Source organism: Salvelinus namaycush, chromosome 2 (assembly GCF_016432855.1).
Source record: "Salvelinus namaycush isolate Seneca chromosome 2, SaNama_1.0, whole genome shotgun sequence".
Taxonomy (NCBI): Eukaryota; Metazoa; Chordata; class Actinopteri; order Salmoniformes; family Salmonidae; genus Salvelinus; species Salvelinus namaycush.
The window spans coordinates 72908470-72925217 of NC_052308.1; the positions used below are offsets into that span (position 1 = coordinate 72908470).

The 16748-nt window shown below is 46.4% G+C and overlaps 1 protein-coding gene across 1 annotated transcript in view; it reads right to left on the reverse strand.

The window, feature by feature from the left end:
• Positions 1-16748, reverse strand: part of LOC120023395 (voltage-dependent P/Q-type calcium channel subunit alpha-1A-like) — a 147624-nt gene that overhangs the window by 29261 nt on the left and 101615 nt on the right. The window contains exons 33-41 of the mRNA XM_038967409.1: positions 16548-16664; positions 16268-16333; positions 16041-16138; positions 14985-15135; positions 13341-13468; positions 11444-11540; positions 3303-3408; positions 2554-2661; positions 566-669 (exon numbers count right to left, since the gene is read on the reverse strand). Of these exons, the coding sequence (XP_038823337.1) occupies positions 566-669; positions 2554-2661; positions 3303-3408; positions 11444-11540; positions 13341-13468; positions 14985-15135; positions 16041-16138; positions 16268-16333; positions 16548-16664 (975 nt within the window). The remainder of the gene's footprint in view (positions 1-565; positions 670-2553; positions 2662-3302; positions 3409-11443; positions 11541-13340; positions 13469-14984; positions 15136-16040; positions 16139-16267; positions 16334-16547; positions 16665-16748) is intronic.

Here is a 16748-nt window from a genome sequence, read left to right on the forward strand (position 1 = left end):
GCCTGGTGCCGGAGTAGAGAGAGAGAGGTAACTGAAGTTAGCATGCTACAGGGGTAACCCAGGACCAGGCAGTGCTCATTGGGAGGGTTCCAAGGCGGAGGAGCATGATGTGGGAGGACGAGCGAGGGAGCGTTGGGGGAAAGGGGGAAATAAAGGGCTAGGGGGTTGACAGATCAAGGAGGGCAGCGATGGAGGTCCTGGAAAGGGTGCAAGGGGGCCAGGAAACGGGGTCTAGCGAAGAAGTGGGTTTGGGGTCATGAGGATGGGTCTGGAGGGAAGGGAGGCTATGGAGGTCTGGAAAGGGGAGCTATGGGGACCAAGAATATCAGCCATGGGGGTTCTGGGTGGTGGGTAAAGGCAGGAGGAAGAGTTGAGGAGCTAAAGGAAGGGGAGCTGAGGGGGTTGGATGATTTGGGGTTCACTGGGGTGTGGGAGCATGGGTGTTTGGAGGCAAGAGAGGCTATGGGGAGCTGGACAGGTTTGGGAAGGGGATCTAAGGGGGAAGGAAGAGTCGGTTCTGGGGTGTTTTTTGGAGGTCACGGGTGGGTCTGGGTCTAGTGGGTACCTGCTCCTCGCGTAGGGCCTGGAGCTTCTTGGCCTTGCTCTGTCTGTAGTACTCCATGATCATCATGGCAGCGTAGATCTTCCCCACCGTCAAGTCTGTGGCTGCTGAGAGAGGGACAAGTTACCCTGCCTCGATTAGACCACAATGTGGATGGGACCCTGAGCCGTGAGACGAGAGAGAGGGGGATGGGAGTGGGGGACCGACCATGCTACGACACCACACACACATACAGACAGTTGCGGGCACTAAAAAGTTAGGTCGTGTTGTATTGGTAGAACAATTGCTGCCAACGTGTGGACAACACTTCACTCTATTTCTCCTAACGGGAGGTTTGGTTTTTAGAAAACATTTCAGTGGCCGCGACTGTAGGGTACATCTCAAAGTCCTTGACTCGTCTTCCTCCTTTTAAAAAATAGCTTTGAGGGAAAATATCCGAGGTTCCGCCCCTCAGACCTTCTCTTCCAATACGTTTTGAGAAAGAGCCAATGATTCAATGACTCAAGAATCAAGGATGAAAGGAATCAAGGAAACACTTTTTAGATTCACCCTACATACATAACACACGGTGACTGCATCAAATGACACCATGTACACGGAAATACACGACTTATTACCCATAAGGTTGTGGTTGAAAGTAGTGCACTATACTATATATTAGCCCCTCTATAGGGAATATATGCATTATACATGCACTATTAACAGCAGTATTTATGCAATAATATACACAATGGTATGTACTATACAGGGAATATGGTAATGGTGTCATTTGAGATTTGCCTGCAGATACAAGTACAAGTACAACCAAATACAACACATATACAACATATTTACAACACTGTACAGTATACAACATATTTACAACACTGTACAGTATACAACATATTTACAACACTGTACAGTATACAACATATTTACAACACTGTACAGTATACAACAGCGCTGATAGTCTTTTCACAATCAGTTATTTTCTGTCTTTAACTTAAATATTCTCTTTCACTTTAATTTGAACAGGCACAGTGCTTAAACGGTTCCTATAGAGGACTATATAGTTATTTCACGTTGACCATAGATCATCACTTCACCTCAATCCTATGCCTTTAGAAATAGGAGCTCCATTTTTCTCTCCAAAAACTCTAGATTGGCACCCAGAGTTTGGATGATCCAGATAACATTAAACATGAGGAAAAACATGGAGCTTTGTTTGACACTAAAATCCACCTCTTTACTCTGAAAAATAAATGATGATCTATTCCCAGAGAAATGGCTCGAGGTCCCCCAGCATATCAACTTATTAAAAAGTATAATAATACTTTATAATAATAGTAATTGTATAGTGCAATACTATGGAGTACTTCATCAACATTGCATGCTGCTCTACTTTGAGTGAAGTATAACTTCAAATGAATAAATTCAAGTTATATTTAACACCAAGGCAGCATGCTACACTACACTGTGTGTAGAACATTTGATCTCTTCCTTATTATAATAATAACACTGTTGCTATACTATACTACTACTACTACTACTACTATAGGTCTATACTTCTACTAGTATAACAGGACTCTCACTAAGCCTACGTTGAGGCCCATACTCCCTGTAGTGAAAAGACTTCTATAGAGGGTTAGGGTCTATAGCAGGCACCCCCTGATGCAGGAACTGACCCAGTGGGGGTAAAGAAGGGATTGTGTGAGTGTGTTTACGTTTTCTAAGAACTGTAAGTAGGGAGAGGTGAGGATGTACAGAGGGAGTTATGGTTGTACATGTGTGTGTGTGTGGGGTTGTGTGTATGAACATGAGTGTGTTGAAGTAGGGAGCCGGTCCGTGGTGGTCCTGATCAGGGGGGGCGAAGCAGTGGGTGACTACGTTTAGTAGAAGCTGTCCTCTTGGTGAATTGGTGATCGTCGGACACACTTACACACACACACACACACACACACACACACACACACACACGCATCGTAGTGTGTGTTTTACGTGGTGTAACTTACACTTGTGTGGCGTGACCAGCAGGTCTAGGTTCTTCTGAGAGAGGTTGGGCCAAATGGCCATCATTTCTTTCCTTAGCTCAGCGTCCATCTGATGTTTGTCAGCTCCTCCTGTGTTGCCCAACACACACGTCAAGACACACACACACACACACGTGGGCATACGCACACGCAGGTACGCAGGAAAGCACACACACAAGCGCAAACACGCGCACGTACGAAAGTACATACGCAAGCGCAAACACACGTACGCACACGCAGGCAGCAGAGCAAGCCCACACACACACGCGCACACGCACACACACACACGCGCACAAATATGCATGCAAAAAACCAAGTTATCCAGCCACACATGTACACATTCACACAAACAAAAAAGATTTGGATTAATCCACAACTTCCTGAGCATTTATAAATGTTTGGTATATCACCACTATCTGGAAGGACAGGACTGATACCATACCTATGGTAGGAAGAAAAGAAAGGGAGAAAGGAAGAAAGAGAATGAAAGAAAGACAGACAGACAGAAAAAGAGAAACAGAGAGAGGAAGAATAAAAGCAAGCAAGAAAGAAAGAAAAAGAAAGAGAGAAAAATAAAGAAAGAGCGGCAAGAAAGAAAGAAAAAGAAAGAGAGAGTAGGGAGGGAAAAGGTAGGAAACAACACATCAGAATGGCATTGGCAAAAATAGTAAAAAAGGACAGCTGAAAAAGTTGAGTAGATAAAGAGAGACAGAAAAGGAGGAGGGTCGTACCCTTGGCAATCTTGATATCGAGCGCTGTCCGAATCAGAGCCATGAGAGTGGAGTTGAAATGCACTGAGTTGTCCTCGGCAACCGGCAAGTCCATGCGCAGCAGCCTCTGTGGAGAGCCAATCAGGTGGAGAGGTTGAGAAAAGAGAGCGTGTACGTGGTAGGGGGTGGGGTCTGAACCTCCAGGTAAGGGGAAAAGGGAGGGGCCAAGATTGAGGGAGCTCGATAGGGCAACAGCCAAAAAAGGTTAGGTTTCAGTGTCTGTAATCTTATCTACTTGTTTTATTTAGCCAGGTATATGTTCGACTCTGTCTGTCTGATTCTGAAGACACAGAAATTTGGTGCAATTCAGTTTCACCTCACAGTTCACGGAGGGAATTGAAATCCAATTCATGAATTGAAAGAAATCCTCATAGAAAAAAAAAGTCAATTTCAATTCATCTCCCGAAGTGACTGAATCTAAATGGAATTTAACCCAACCCCACTTGCAGTATCTTGATTGTCAGAGGTCCCTTGTAGGTCTATGTTGTGTCTGTGTGTGCTAAAGGACTTTGTCATATGTAGTAACCACAGTATGATTTCCAAACTGTAAAACTGCCTTTTCCAAAGGAAACAGTGGAAAAGTACTTCCTGATTGTCTCCTGATTGGCAAGTGATACTCAAACAACTACACATTTATCCAATGGGCCGTCTGCTACAGAATGAGCGACTGCGGGAGCCAAGAGCCACACGGCACCACAATGGCCGACGACCAACTGACCCAACCTATGCCCATGTTCCCTAATAATGTGTGAATGCAACGGTACGCATTCACGCATCTTATTACACACAAATGTACACACATGTACACACACAACCCCCTTTACCCTCCCACTAACACACAGTATATCAACAGAATATACTGGAATAGACTGCAAGACATAGCAAACAGTAGTATCACTGGTGTAGTTGTACTACTCTTCATCAGGAGACTAGTGTGTTTTATCAAGGCATCTGCTATAGAGCTCCCCCTACCTGTATGGAGGTTCGCTACATGTTTTTGATTGATTTCTTTCTAAACAGGTCAAACCAATGGATGAACTGCTAGATAAAAGAACAAACCCAGGGTGGATGTTTCTTCACATCTATTAGTCGGTCATCGATTGGCTTGACCTCTGAACATGAGCGTTGGGTACTCACGTAGGACGGGCAAGCACGTGTGACACCATGTTAGTGTGTGTGTGTGTGTCGTGCCCGAAAGCGTGTGTGGCACCAGTCGTCGCAGCCAACATCCACAGCCTCCAGGTGTCCATAGCAACAAGCCATGCAACAGAGAATGCAACGGACACGTGCTTTTCCCAACACCCCCCAGATCCCCGACATTCAACATACCTCCACAAGCAGCATGCCCCTACCTCCCCCTCCCCCCCTCCCCGGGACAAGCAGCATGCCCCTACCTCCCCCCCCCCCCCCCCTCCCCCCTCCCCGGGACAAGCAGCAGTGCAGCCGTGCACAGAGAGCATCATCATATTAGCTTTGATGGATTCATGGGATATCTACTTATTGATCCCTTTGATTTGCTTTATTTTCTCTCTATGGTTTCCTACAGAGCTATGCAGGCTACATGAAGAGTCCTTAGTGTTAGTCTTTTAGACATGATGCAAAGGTCCCGATTGGCAGATCAGATCTCTCTCGATGCTAAACGGTTGTCAGTTAAAGATGTTTAGTAAGAACATTCCCTGAAAGAAGAAAATCATAAAAAGAGGAATGATTTGTTTTTGACCAACCAGATGTTGGGCTACTGTATATAGGGGAGAAGTGGTAGTAGAAGTTAGTGGCGTTAGAAGCAGAAGGTTTCTATAATGAGATGGAGCTACAGATAAAACAGGAGGTCGGGACAGGAAGAGGGAGCGGGATTGTGACGACATTGAAAAAGGAAAAACAAGAAATCAAGACGATACGTGATTTAAGGGGAGAAAGAAAGAGAGGATGTTGAGAGAGAAAGAGAGAGAGAGTATAACAAGACAAGAGAATAAGACGAGGACTGAAACCATATCAATCTATCATCAAAAATGGCCAACCAATGGCCATATCCCAAACAAAGCAGGCCTTCCTGGAAAGTTCACTACCGTAACAAAGGTTAGAAAGGTCAAGCGTAAGAAGGAGGTCAAATACTACTCTTGGATTGACCAGTCCCAGGTGGGAGAAAGTGTTGTAGGGGTAAGGGTCTTTAACGTAAAGTCTTCTCTCAGGATTAGTGTACTAAAACAACGACAAGCTAGAATATAACCCACATAAGCCATCACAGCATCTATCATCGTTGTTATCCATGAACACTAGGCATTTCCATGAGTGACATACTGTATGCAATAGAGAATTGTTGGGCTGCATCCCAAATGGCACCCTGTCCCAAATAGCACCCTATTCCCAATGTAGTGCACTACTTTTGACCAGGGCCCATAGCGCTCTAGTTGAAAGTAGTGCACTGTATATGGAATAGGGTTCCATTTGGGACACAACCCTGGACAGAGTGGAGAGAAGGAGCAGGGAGAAGAGAGGACAGAAAGGACAGAGACAGACAGTTGGACATAGGGACAGAGACAGACAGTAGGATAGAGGGACAGAGACAGACAGTAGGATAGAGGGAGACAGTAGGATAGAGGGACAGAGACAGACAGTAGGATAGAGGGACAGAGACAGACAGTAGGATAGAGGGATAGAGACAGACAGTGGGATAGAGAAACAGAGACAGACAGTGGGATAGAGGGATAGAGACAGACAGTGGGATAGAGAAACAGAGACAGACAGTGGGATAGAGGGACAGAGACAGATGGTAGGATAGAGGGATAGACACAGACAGTGGGATAGAGAAACAGAGACAGACAGTGGGATAGAGGGATAGAGACAGACAGTGGGATAGAGAAACAGAGACAGACAGTGGGATAGAGGGACAGAGACAGATGGTAGGATAGAGGGATAGAGACAGACAGTGGGATAGAGAAACAGAGACAGACAGTGGGATAGAGGGACAGAGACAGACAGTGGGATAGAGAAACAGAGACAGACAGTGGGATAGAGGGACAGAGACAGACAGTGGGATAGAGGGACAGAGACAGACAGTAGGATAGAGGGATAGAGACAGACAGTGGGATAGAGAAACAGAGACAGACAGTGGGATAGAGGGACAGAGACAGACAGTGGGATAGAGAAACAGAGACAGACAGTGGGATAGAGAAACAGAGACAGACAGTGGGATAGAGGGATAGAGACAGACAGTGGGATAGAGAAACAGAGACAGACAGTGGGATAGAGAAACAGAGACAGACAGTGGGATAGAGAAACAGAGACAGACAGTGGGATAGAGGGATAGAGACAGACAGTGGGATAGAGAAACAGAGACAGACAGTGGGATAGAGAAACAGAGACAGACAGTAGGATAGAGGGACAGAGACAGACAGTAGGATAGAGGGATACAGACAGACAGTGGGATAGAGAAACAGAGACAGACAGTGGGATAGAGGGACAGAGACAGACAGTAGGATAGAGGGATAGAGACAGACAGTGGGATAGAGAAACAGAGACAGACAGTGGGATAGAGGGATAGAGACAGACAGTGGGATAGAGAAACAGAGACAGACAGTGGGATAGAGGGACAGAGACAGATGGTAGGATAGAGGGACAGAGACAGATGGTAGGATAGAGGGACAGAGACAGACAGTAGGATAGAGGGACAGAGACAGACAGTAGGATAGAGGGACAGAGACAGACAGTAGGATAGAGGGACAGAGACAGACAGTAGGATAGAGACAGACAGTGGGATAGAGGGATAGAGACAGACAGTAGGATAGAGGGACAGAGACAGATGGTAGGATAGAGGGACAGAGACAGACAGTAGGATAGAGGGACAGAGACAGACAGTAGGATAGAGGGACAGAGACAGACAGTAGGATAGAGGGACAGAGACAGACAGTAGGATAGAGGGACAGAGACAGACAGTAGGATAGAGGGATAGAGACAGACAGTAGGATAGAGGGATAGAGACAGACAGTGGGATAGAGAAACAGAGACAGACAGTAGGATAGAGGGACAGAGACAGACAGTAGGATAGAGGGACAGAGACAGACAGTGGGATAGAGAAACAGAGACAGACAGTGGGATAGAGAAACAGAGACAGACAGTAGGATAGAGGGACATAGACAGACAGTAGGATAGAGGGATAGAGACAGACAGTAGGATAGAGGGACAGAGACAGACAGTAGGATAGAGGGACAGAGACAGACAGTAGGATAGAGGGATAAAGACAGACAATAGGATAGAGGCAGACAGTAGGATAGAGACAGACAGTGGGATAGAGGGACAGAGACAGAAAATAGGATAGAGGCAGACAGTAGGATAGAGACAGACAGTAGGATAGAGGGACAGAGGGAGAGAGTAGGCCAGAGGGACAGAGGGAGAGAGTAGGCCACAGGTAGAGAGAGACAGTAGGACAGAGGGACAGAGGGAGAGAGTAGGCCAGAGGTAGAGAGACAGACAGTAGGTCAGAGGGACAGAGGGAGAGAGTAGGCCAGAGGTAGAGAGACAGACAGTAGGTCAGAGGGACAGAGGGAGAGAGTAGGCCAGCGGTAGAGAGACAGACAGTAGGACAGAGGGACAGAGGGAGAGAGTAGGCCAGAGGGAGAGACAGACAGTAGGACAGAGGGACAGAGGGAGAGAGTAGGCCAGAGGTAGAGAGACAGACAGTAGGTCAGAGGGACAGAGGGAGAGAGTAGGCCAGAGGTAGAGAGACAGACAGTAGGACAGAGGGACAGAGGGAGAGAGTAGGCCAGAGGGAGAGAGAGAGACAGACAGTAGGACAGAGGGACAGAGGGACAGAGGGAGAGAGTAGGCCAGAGGGAGAGAGAGAGACAGACAGTAGGACAGAGGGACAGAGGGACAGAGGGAGAGAGTAGGCCAGAGGTAGAGAGACAGACAGTAGGACAGAGGGACAGAGGGAGAGAGTAGGCCAGAGGGAGAGAGACAGACAGTAGGACAGAGGGACAGAGTGTATGTAAGGGAGTGGGACAGTGGATAATGTTGGCGTAGTTGAAGCTGACAGACAAGTGGACGGAATGCAAATTAGGGGAAGAGGAGAGAGAGAGAGAGAGGGGGGGGGGGGAGGGAGTGATACAGAGAGAGAGAGGGGGAGTGATACACACATAGAGAGAGGGAGGGAGTGATACACAGAGAGAGATAGGGAGGGAGTGATATAGAGAGAGAGAGGCGGAGGGAGTGATACAGAGAGAGAGAGAAAGAGAGAGGGGGGAGTGATACAGAGAGAGAGGGGGAAGGAGTGATACAGAGAGAGAGAGAGAGAGAGAGAGAGGGGAGAGGGAGTGATACAGAGAGAGAGAGAGAGAGAGAGACAGAGAGAGAGAGAGAGAGACAGAGAGAGAGAGAGAGAGAGAGAGGGAGAGAGAGACAGAGAGACAGAGAGACAGAGAGAAAGACGGAGGGGAAAGATATGAAGACAAACAGTTCAGAACTGCATAGACAGTAAAACAGGATGGGTGGAAAAAGCTCAGGTCTTCTCAAAGGAAAGAAAGGGAAAAGATCGGGAGAAAAGACACAATAAGGAGAGACTGATAAAGACATGACTGTCTATCTATTTGTCAATTGTAATGGAAGTGAACACAAAGCCCAAATACTGTAGATTCACTGTCATTACAATCAACAAATAACAACTTCCTGTCAAATAATGTGGCCACTAATGTCTGTGTGTCATCATCCCCTCCCAGCTAAGGGCTGAAGATCGAAGTACGGTATACAGTATATGTGTGTGTAGTCAGGAAATGAAGACCCTGTCTGAATTACTGTGTGTAGCTGCGTGTGTGTGAGAGTGTGTGTGTAGCTATGGTGCCATCCACAGGAATGAGAGACTCAGAGGACTCGAGACACACACCCTTCCCCGTCCTTCTGTACCCACATCTTTTAGTCTGTTCATGTGTGTGTGTGAGTGAGAGCGCCCTGAGTAATATTCAGGCCAATACATGTCAGAATTCCTACCGGCTCTCCAATAGAAGAAAAACTGCAGATAGATACCCATTAATATGTTTATAAATGTAAAACCACTCATACTGCCAGGGCTTATTTAAAATCATTTCAGTTTTTAACAAAAAACCTGCCTTTTGATGCCAAAACCAATTAAATTGGTAATACGTTCCCAAATGTTGGCAAAACCAGAGAAATCTGTTTATGTGTGTAAGGAGTGTGTATAGGTCCGTGCAGGGTGCAGAAGGGCAGACAAGGCTTCCTCCGTTCCCTTGCTCCTGTGGCTTAGCGTATCTGGAGGGTCGCAGGGACTGACTATCATTTCCCTATCATTCTACTTCACGACCATCCCTCCTTCCATCCATCCCTCCCTCCATCCCTCCCTCCCTCCGTTCATCCCTCCCTCCGTTCATCCCTCCATCCCCAGTTCCGACCGATAATAAAACACAGTGCTCACCATCACACCACCACTAACAGACAATAATGACAGCGCTGAGTTTTAGGAGTTTGGAGGGGCGATCCCACGAGGGAGGGGGAAGGAGGGAAAGGGAGGGGGGGGGGAGTCTACCTTGTAGGCGACCCGGGCAGGGCACCTCTTCCCCAGGCCTAACGGTGGACACATGTGCCTGAGCATCTGATACATGTCATTGTAAGTGATTCGGCCGCTGTAGTAGTGGTAGTAGGCCCACCCGGACACACACACACACACACACACACACAACGACAAACGTGGACGGACAACCAAGAAATGAAAAACCGATGAGGGGGTGGGGGGGGGAGGAGAGGGAGTTTGGGTTGACACAGGAACGAGAGGTGCATGGGGTGGAGGAGAGGGGGGGAGACGAGAGGAGAAAGGAACAACAACAAAAGAAAGGGGGAAACAAATACACAGAGGTTATTGTTTCGTCGGAAGAGTGGTTACGAGAGGGGAGAGAGAGGGGAGAGAGAGGGGAGGTTAAGAAAGATAGAGACTCAGCTCTGGTTGGCTATCTCGGGGGAGAAGAGGGGGAGAGAGGGAGGAGGAGAGAGGGGGGTGGGGGAGGTGTAGTTTTAGTATAAGTAGCTATAATAACACAGCGTTCTATGCAAGGAGGTAACAGTAACAGTCTCCTCTCGTATAGAACGTGCAGCGGGGCTTCTAGCAGGCAGGAAAAGCACTGCTGCTGGGGTGGTGATGTCACAAATGGTAAGTCATGTCAATGCAGCTCCTTTCACCCCCAAACTTGGGTTGGACAATTCTGGGACCTTTCCTAAATTCACAGGTTTTACAGAAATTCTGTTTGGAAGATTCCCGGAATCAGCAGAGAACCAGGATTGCTGGAGAACCTGAGAATTTTGGGAAAAGTCCCGGAATTTTGCAACCCTTCCCCCAAACCCCTCCCAAACCCACCCCCTCCCCATCCCACCATCCGGACCCCCCCCATTCTAGAACAATGCACGATGCTAGAACCCTGTTGTACCATGGTCTGACCATGGTCATGGTTAGATAGACAGCAAGCACAAACCAAGAAAACACAATGGTTGGATTTTCTTGTGTCTTGTGTCATTGATACAGTATTGACTCCAGGGTTGGGGTCAATTCTATTTCAATTCAGTCAATTTAGGGAGTCATTTTCTCACTGAAACGCATGGAACTGGAATTGGAATTTCAGTTTACTTCCTGAACAGAGAGAATTGAAATGCAATTGACCCCAACAACCTGCATTGACTCATTGAAAAATATGCAAGTAGTGAATCGTTTGTAGTAGTGAATTGTTTGTCGTAGTGAATCGTTTGTCGTAGTGAATCGTTTGTTTGTTTAGTGAGTACAGTACAGATAGCAAGTGCAGTGCACGCCTACAACATCATGCTTCAGACAGTTGCTACTAAAACAGGTGTGGTGTGTTCTGCATTGTCCCAAACATTCTCCTCTATCATAATCAAGAATGCATACCAATATTAATAAGAAAACCAAAGCAAGATGGTGACCGTGGATGACTACAAACCAAACCAAACCAAAATCTAATAAGAAATGACCATGAAGAAGTGATAAAGGAAAATCAGAAAGAGAGAGAGAGCGTAACATTCATTCCCAAGTCTCTGAGTGAGAGACAGAACGAGCAGGTTGCGTAAACGTTGTGTTATAGTTGGGTCCAAACCTTGCAGGCCACCCTATGAGGGCATTTCTTGCCCAAGCCCAGAGGAGGGGAGATTACTCTCAATAAACTGTACATATCCTTATAATGTATGCGCCCGCTGCAAGAAGAATACAGGGAGGTTAGAGGAGGAAGAGACACACGGAAAGAGAGAGAGAGAGAGAGAGAGAGAGAGAGAGAGAGAGAGAGAGAGAGAGAGAGAGAGAGAGAGAGAGGGAGGGGGAGAGGGAGGATAGACAGAGTGAGAGAGCACAGAGGAGAACAAGAGTATAAATCAGTCTAACAAGCATGCACACATGGCACACACACACACACACACACACACACACACACACACACACACACACACACACACACACACACACACACACACACACACACACACACACACACGTATTTCCACCTTTCTGATATATGTTTTTCTATATATAATTCCACATATAATCTACATAGATACTTCTACATATATTTTTCTACATTTAATTTCATACATAATTTAACATGTATTTTCTACATATAATTCCACATATAATCTACATACATAATTCAACATACATTTTTCTATTTATATTTTTCTACATATAAATCCACATATAATCTATATACATTTTTCTACATATATTTTCTCAAAGACATCTTTTTTCCCTGTCCATATCTTCTCTAACTACGTTATAGTAAAAGCTGGATGGCTATCAGTACATTTTCAGAGATACATTGAAGAAAAAGAGAGACAATTGCTTTCTAATGGACAATGCATTTCTCAGTATCAAAATACAGGGTGTGTATTTTTCTTGTGTTGCCATAAACTGCCAATGGTTGCCTATAGAAACATTAACCATGCAGCAATGAGTGATATAAAGAACCACAATGCAGACAATCTCTCTTCCTCTCTCTCTCTGCCCTTATCTTCTTTTACCATCTCTCTCTCCCCCTCTCTCTCTAGCTCTTTTAACCGTTACATTTGGTGGAACCGCACTTAGAGAGAGGCGCGCGCACACACACACACACACACACACACACACACACACACACACACACACACACACACACACACACACACACACACATTGAGGGAGTGTTACGGCCGGGTAGTCACTGAGTTCACAGTACATAGATTTAAGGGCCTCCACAATATCAACACTTTGGAAACAGAAAGAGAGAGAACGACAAAGGAGAGCAAGAAAGACGAGAGACAGGACGGCTGGTTAGTTGGTCAGGTGAAGAAGCACCTGTTCCCTGTTAACTCCATCATCATCATCAGTATCACTAAACTCCCACGTCCGTATGGTCAGTTTATTAAATAGAGTTAGATAGAGGACTCATATTTGTATCTGTGCCTTTATGGTGTCTGTGACAGCAATGTCAAAATGGGTTAAATCCATCTACAGTCCTCTATCTAACTCTATGGTTTATTATCAGTTGAAATCGTCTCCTCTGTCACGTGACTGGTCACATGACTGGGGTCAGGTTTGCGCTTTTCAGTTAAGGGTTTAAGGTTAGAATGAGAAGCTAGGACAAAAGTATATTAGGAGAGAAAGGCATGTGTTAGCTAGAGTTACTGTACAGTCAACAATGTTAATCATATGGATGATGCTGTGTCTGAATATCTGTATGTGCCTATTTGTAAGTACATTAGTCAAGTGTAAATGAACAAAACATTTTATCCGTATGATTAAACATGAATAGTGTGTGTGTGTGTGTGCGTTTATGTGTGTGTGTGTGTGTCTGTGTGCGTTTATATGTGTGTGTGTGTGTGTGTGTGTGTATCTGTGTGCGTTTATGTGTGTGTGTGTGTGTGTGTGTGTGTCTGTGTGCGTTTATGTGTGTGTGTGCGTGTGTATCTGTGCGTTTATGTGTGCGTTTATATGTGTGTGTGTGTGTGTGTGTGTGTGTGACTCACCAGGCAGCGGGGTCATACTCGGCCCATATCCTGACGTACTCGTCCAGGTGATGAGGACCGAGTATAGACGAGTCTCTGGTCAGGTACTCAAAGTTATCCATGATGACAGCCACAAACAGATTGAGCATCTACACACACACACACACACACACACACAGTCAATAACAGATTCAGCATCTACACAGCAACAATTATTAGATACCAGAAAAATACAATTTCAAATGTTATGCAATACGGTAACATTACAAAGTCTGTGACCTGTTCATTGAGTTGCAAAAATCCATTCAACATAGACCCAGTTATTACAGGCTGAAACAGATTGGATTGAAAATGAAAGAAGCATTTTTTATTTATTTTTTATATACAGTATATATTTTTTTATTCCCTTTTTCTCCCCAATTTCGTGGTTTCCAGTTGTTAGTAGTTACTATCTTGTCTCATCGCTACAACTCCCGTACGGGCTCGGGAGAGACGAAGGTCGAGAGCCATGCGTCCTCCGAAACACAACCCAACCAAGTTCTGCTTCTTAACACAGCGCGCATCCAACCCGGAAGCCAGCCGCACCAATGTGTCGGAGGAAACACCGTGCACCTCGCGACCTGGTCAGCGCGCACCTCGCGACCTGGTCAGCGCGCACTGCGCCCAAATTAAATTCAACATACTCTTCCCAGTGCCAGCCAGACTCAGAGCCATGTATGCAGCTTGCTAGCTAGCTAACCATTTAGCTAGTTAGCTTAATTCCTACCTTGCTTGCAATGGCATTGGCTATTAGCTAACCAAGCAAACCAGACGACAGGTTTAATAGGATGCAGCTAGCTAGCTTTCAATACGATTTGGGAGTAAGGGTCTAGGGGTTAGAGTCTAGGGGTTAGAGTCTAGGGGTTAGAGTCTAGGGGTTAGAGTCTAGGGGTTAGAGTCTAGGGGTTAGAGTCTAGGGGTTAGAGTCTAGGGTCTAGGGGTTAGAGTCTAGGAGTTAGGATCTAAGAGTTAGGATCTAAGAGTTAGGGTCTAGGAGTTAAGGTCTAGGAGTTAGGGTCTAGGAGTTAGGGTCTAGGAGTTAGGGTCTAGGGGCTAGGGTTTGATTAGTCCTCTTACCAGGAAAGAACAGAGGAAGATGAAATACTGTATGTGAAGGTCCTAGTGGGAGGGGCTAGGGCAGGTTTTCCCAAACTGGGCCCTGGGGCCCTCCCTGGGTGCACGTTGTGGTTTCCCCCTAGCACTGCACTGCTGATTCAGATAACCAACTCATCATCAAGCTTTGATTATTTCAATCAGCTGTGCAGTGCTAGGACAAAAAAACAAAACCCGAATATGAGAAATGCTGGGCTAGGGGTTAGGGGCTAGGGGCTAGGGGATAGGGGTTAGGGGATAGGGGATAGGGGTTAGGGGCTAGGGGATAGAGGTTAGGGTCTAGGGGATAGGGGTTAGGGGCTAGGGGTTAGGGGCTAGGGGTTAGGGGATAGGGGTTAGGGGCTAGGGGATAGGGGCTAGGGGATAGGGGCTAGGGGATAGGGGTTAGGGGCTAGGGGATAGGGGTTAGGGGCTAGGGGATAGGGGCTAGGGGTTAGGGGATAGGGGATAGGGGCTAGGGGTTAGGGGCTAGGGGTTAGGGGCTAGGGGATAGGGTTTGATTAGTCCTCTTACCAGGAAAGAACAGAAGAAGATGAAGGAGACGAAGTATGTGTATGCGAAGGTGCTGCCACACTCTGGTTCTGTGTTCCCTGAGTCTGGGTCACACGTCTTACCCCCCAGACACGACAGCATGATGTCATGCCACGCCTCACCTGTCGCACTCCTGGTACAGGACACACACACACACACACACACACACACACACACACACACACACACACACACACACACACACACACACACACACACACACACACACACACACACACACACACACACACACACATACGGATACATACACACAAACACACACATGAACGCACGCACACACACACACACACACATACGGATGCATACACACACACACACACACACACACATACGGATGCACACACACACACACACACACACACACACACACACACACACACACACACACACACACACACACACACACACACACACACACACACACACACACACACGTGAGGGAAAAAGAGAGAGAGAGAGAGAGAGAGAGGGTGAGGGAAAGAGAGAGAGCATCGATATTGAGAAAACGAGAGAAGGAGCATATGAAAGCAGAGAGAAAGAAAGAGTGGAACACCCACCTGAATAGTAACATGAGTGCCATGATGAAAGCAGAGAGAAAGAAAGAGTGGAACACCCACCTGAATAGTAACATGAGTGCCATGATGAAAGCAGAGAGAAAGAGTGGAACACCCACCTGAATAGTAACATGAGTGCCATGATGAAAGCAGAGAGAAAGAGTGGAACACCCACCTGAATAGTAACATGAGTGCCATGATGAAAGCAGAGAGAAAGAGTGGAACACCCACCTGAATAGTAACATGAGTGCCATGATGAAAGCAGAGAGAAAGAGTGGAACACCCACCTGAATAGTAACATGAGTGCCATGATGAAAGCAGAGAGAAAGAAAGAGTGGAACACCCACCTGAATAGTAACATGAGTGCCATGATGAAAGCAGAGAGAAAGAAAGAGTGGAACACCCACCTGAATAGTAACATGAGTGCCATGATGAAAGCAGAAAGAAAGAGTGGAACACCCACCTGAATAGTAACATGAGTGCCATGATGAAAGTCCTGAAGTTGTTGTGTTCGTTGATGGCGCTGCCTTCCTCCTCGCCCAGTGCCAGATTACCAAACAACTATACACACACACAGAGGTAACGGAAGTGATCATTTAGGGCTGAATTCTGACTATTGACAACAATGGCATCAATAGAAATCATTTTCTGAATAAATGCTTTTTTACAGAGGCTGTCAGCAGTACTCACCTGCATCCCAATGATGGCGTAGATAAAGAACAGCATGCCAATGAGGAGGCACACATAGGGCAGCGCCTACCGGTGGACACACAGGGAAGTACATTTTCAGTGTTAAGACTACAAACAGCTTAACTGCCCATATCAGACTGGACATAGGAAAGCAAAAGCTGTGTGTGTTTGTTCATGTGTGTGTGTGTGTGTGTGTGTGTGTGTGTGTGTGTGTGTGTGTGTGTGTGTGTGTGTGTGTGTGTGTGTGTGTGTCTGTGTGTGTGTGTGTGTGTGTGTGTACCTTAAATGACTGGACGAAAGTCCAGAGCAGGATGCGTATAGTCTCTCCTTGTCTCAGTAGCTTGACGAGACGAGCCGCTCGAAACAGTCGAAGGAAACTCAGGTTGATGAAGTTATTCTACAGCAGCGATATGTGTGTGTGTGTGTGTGTGGGTGTGTGTGTGTGTGTGTGTGTGTGTGTGTGTGTGTGTGTGTGTGTGTG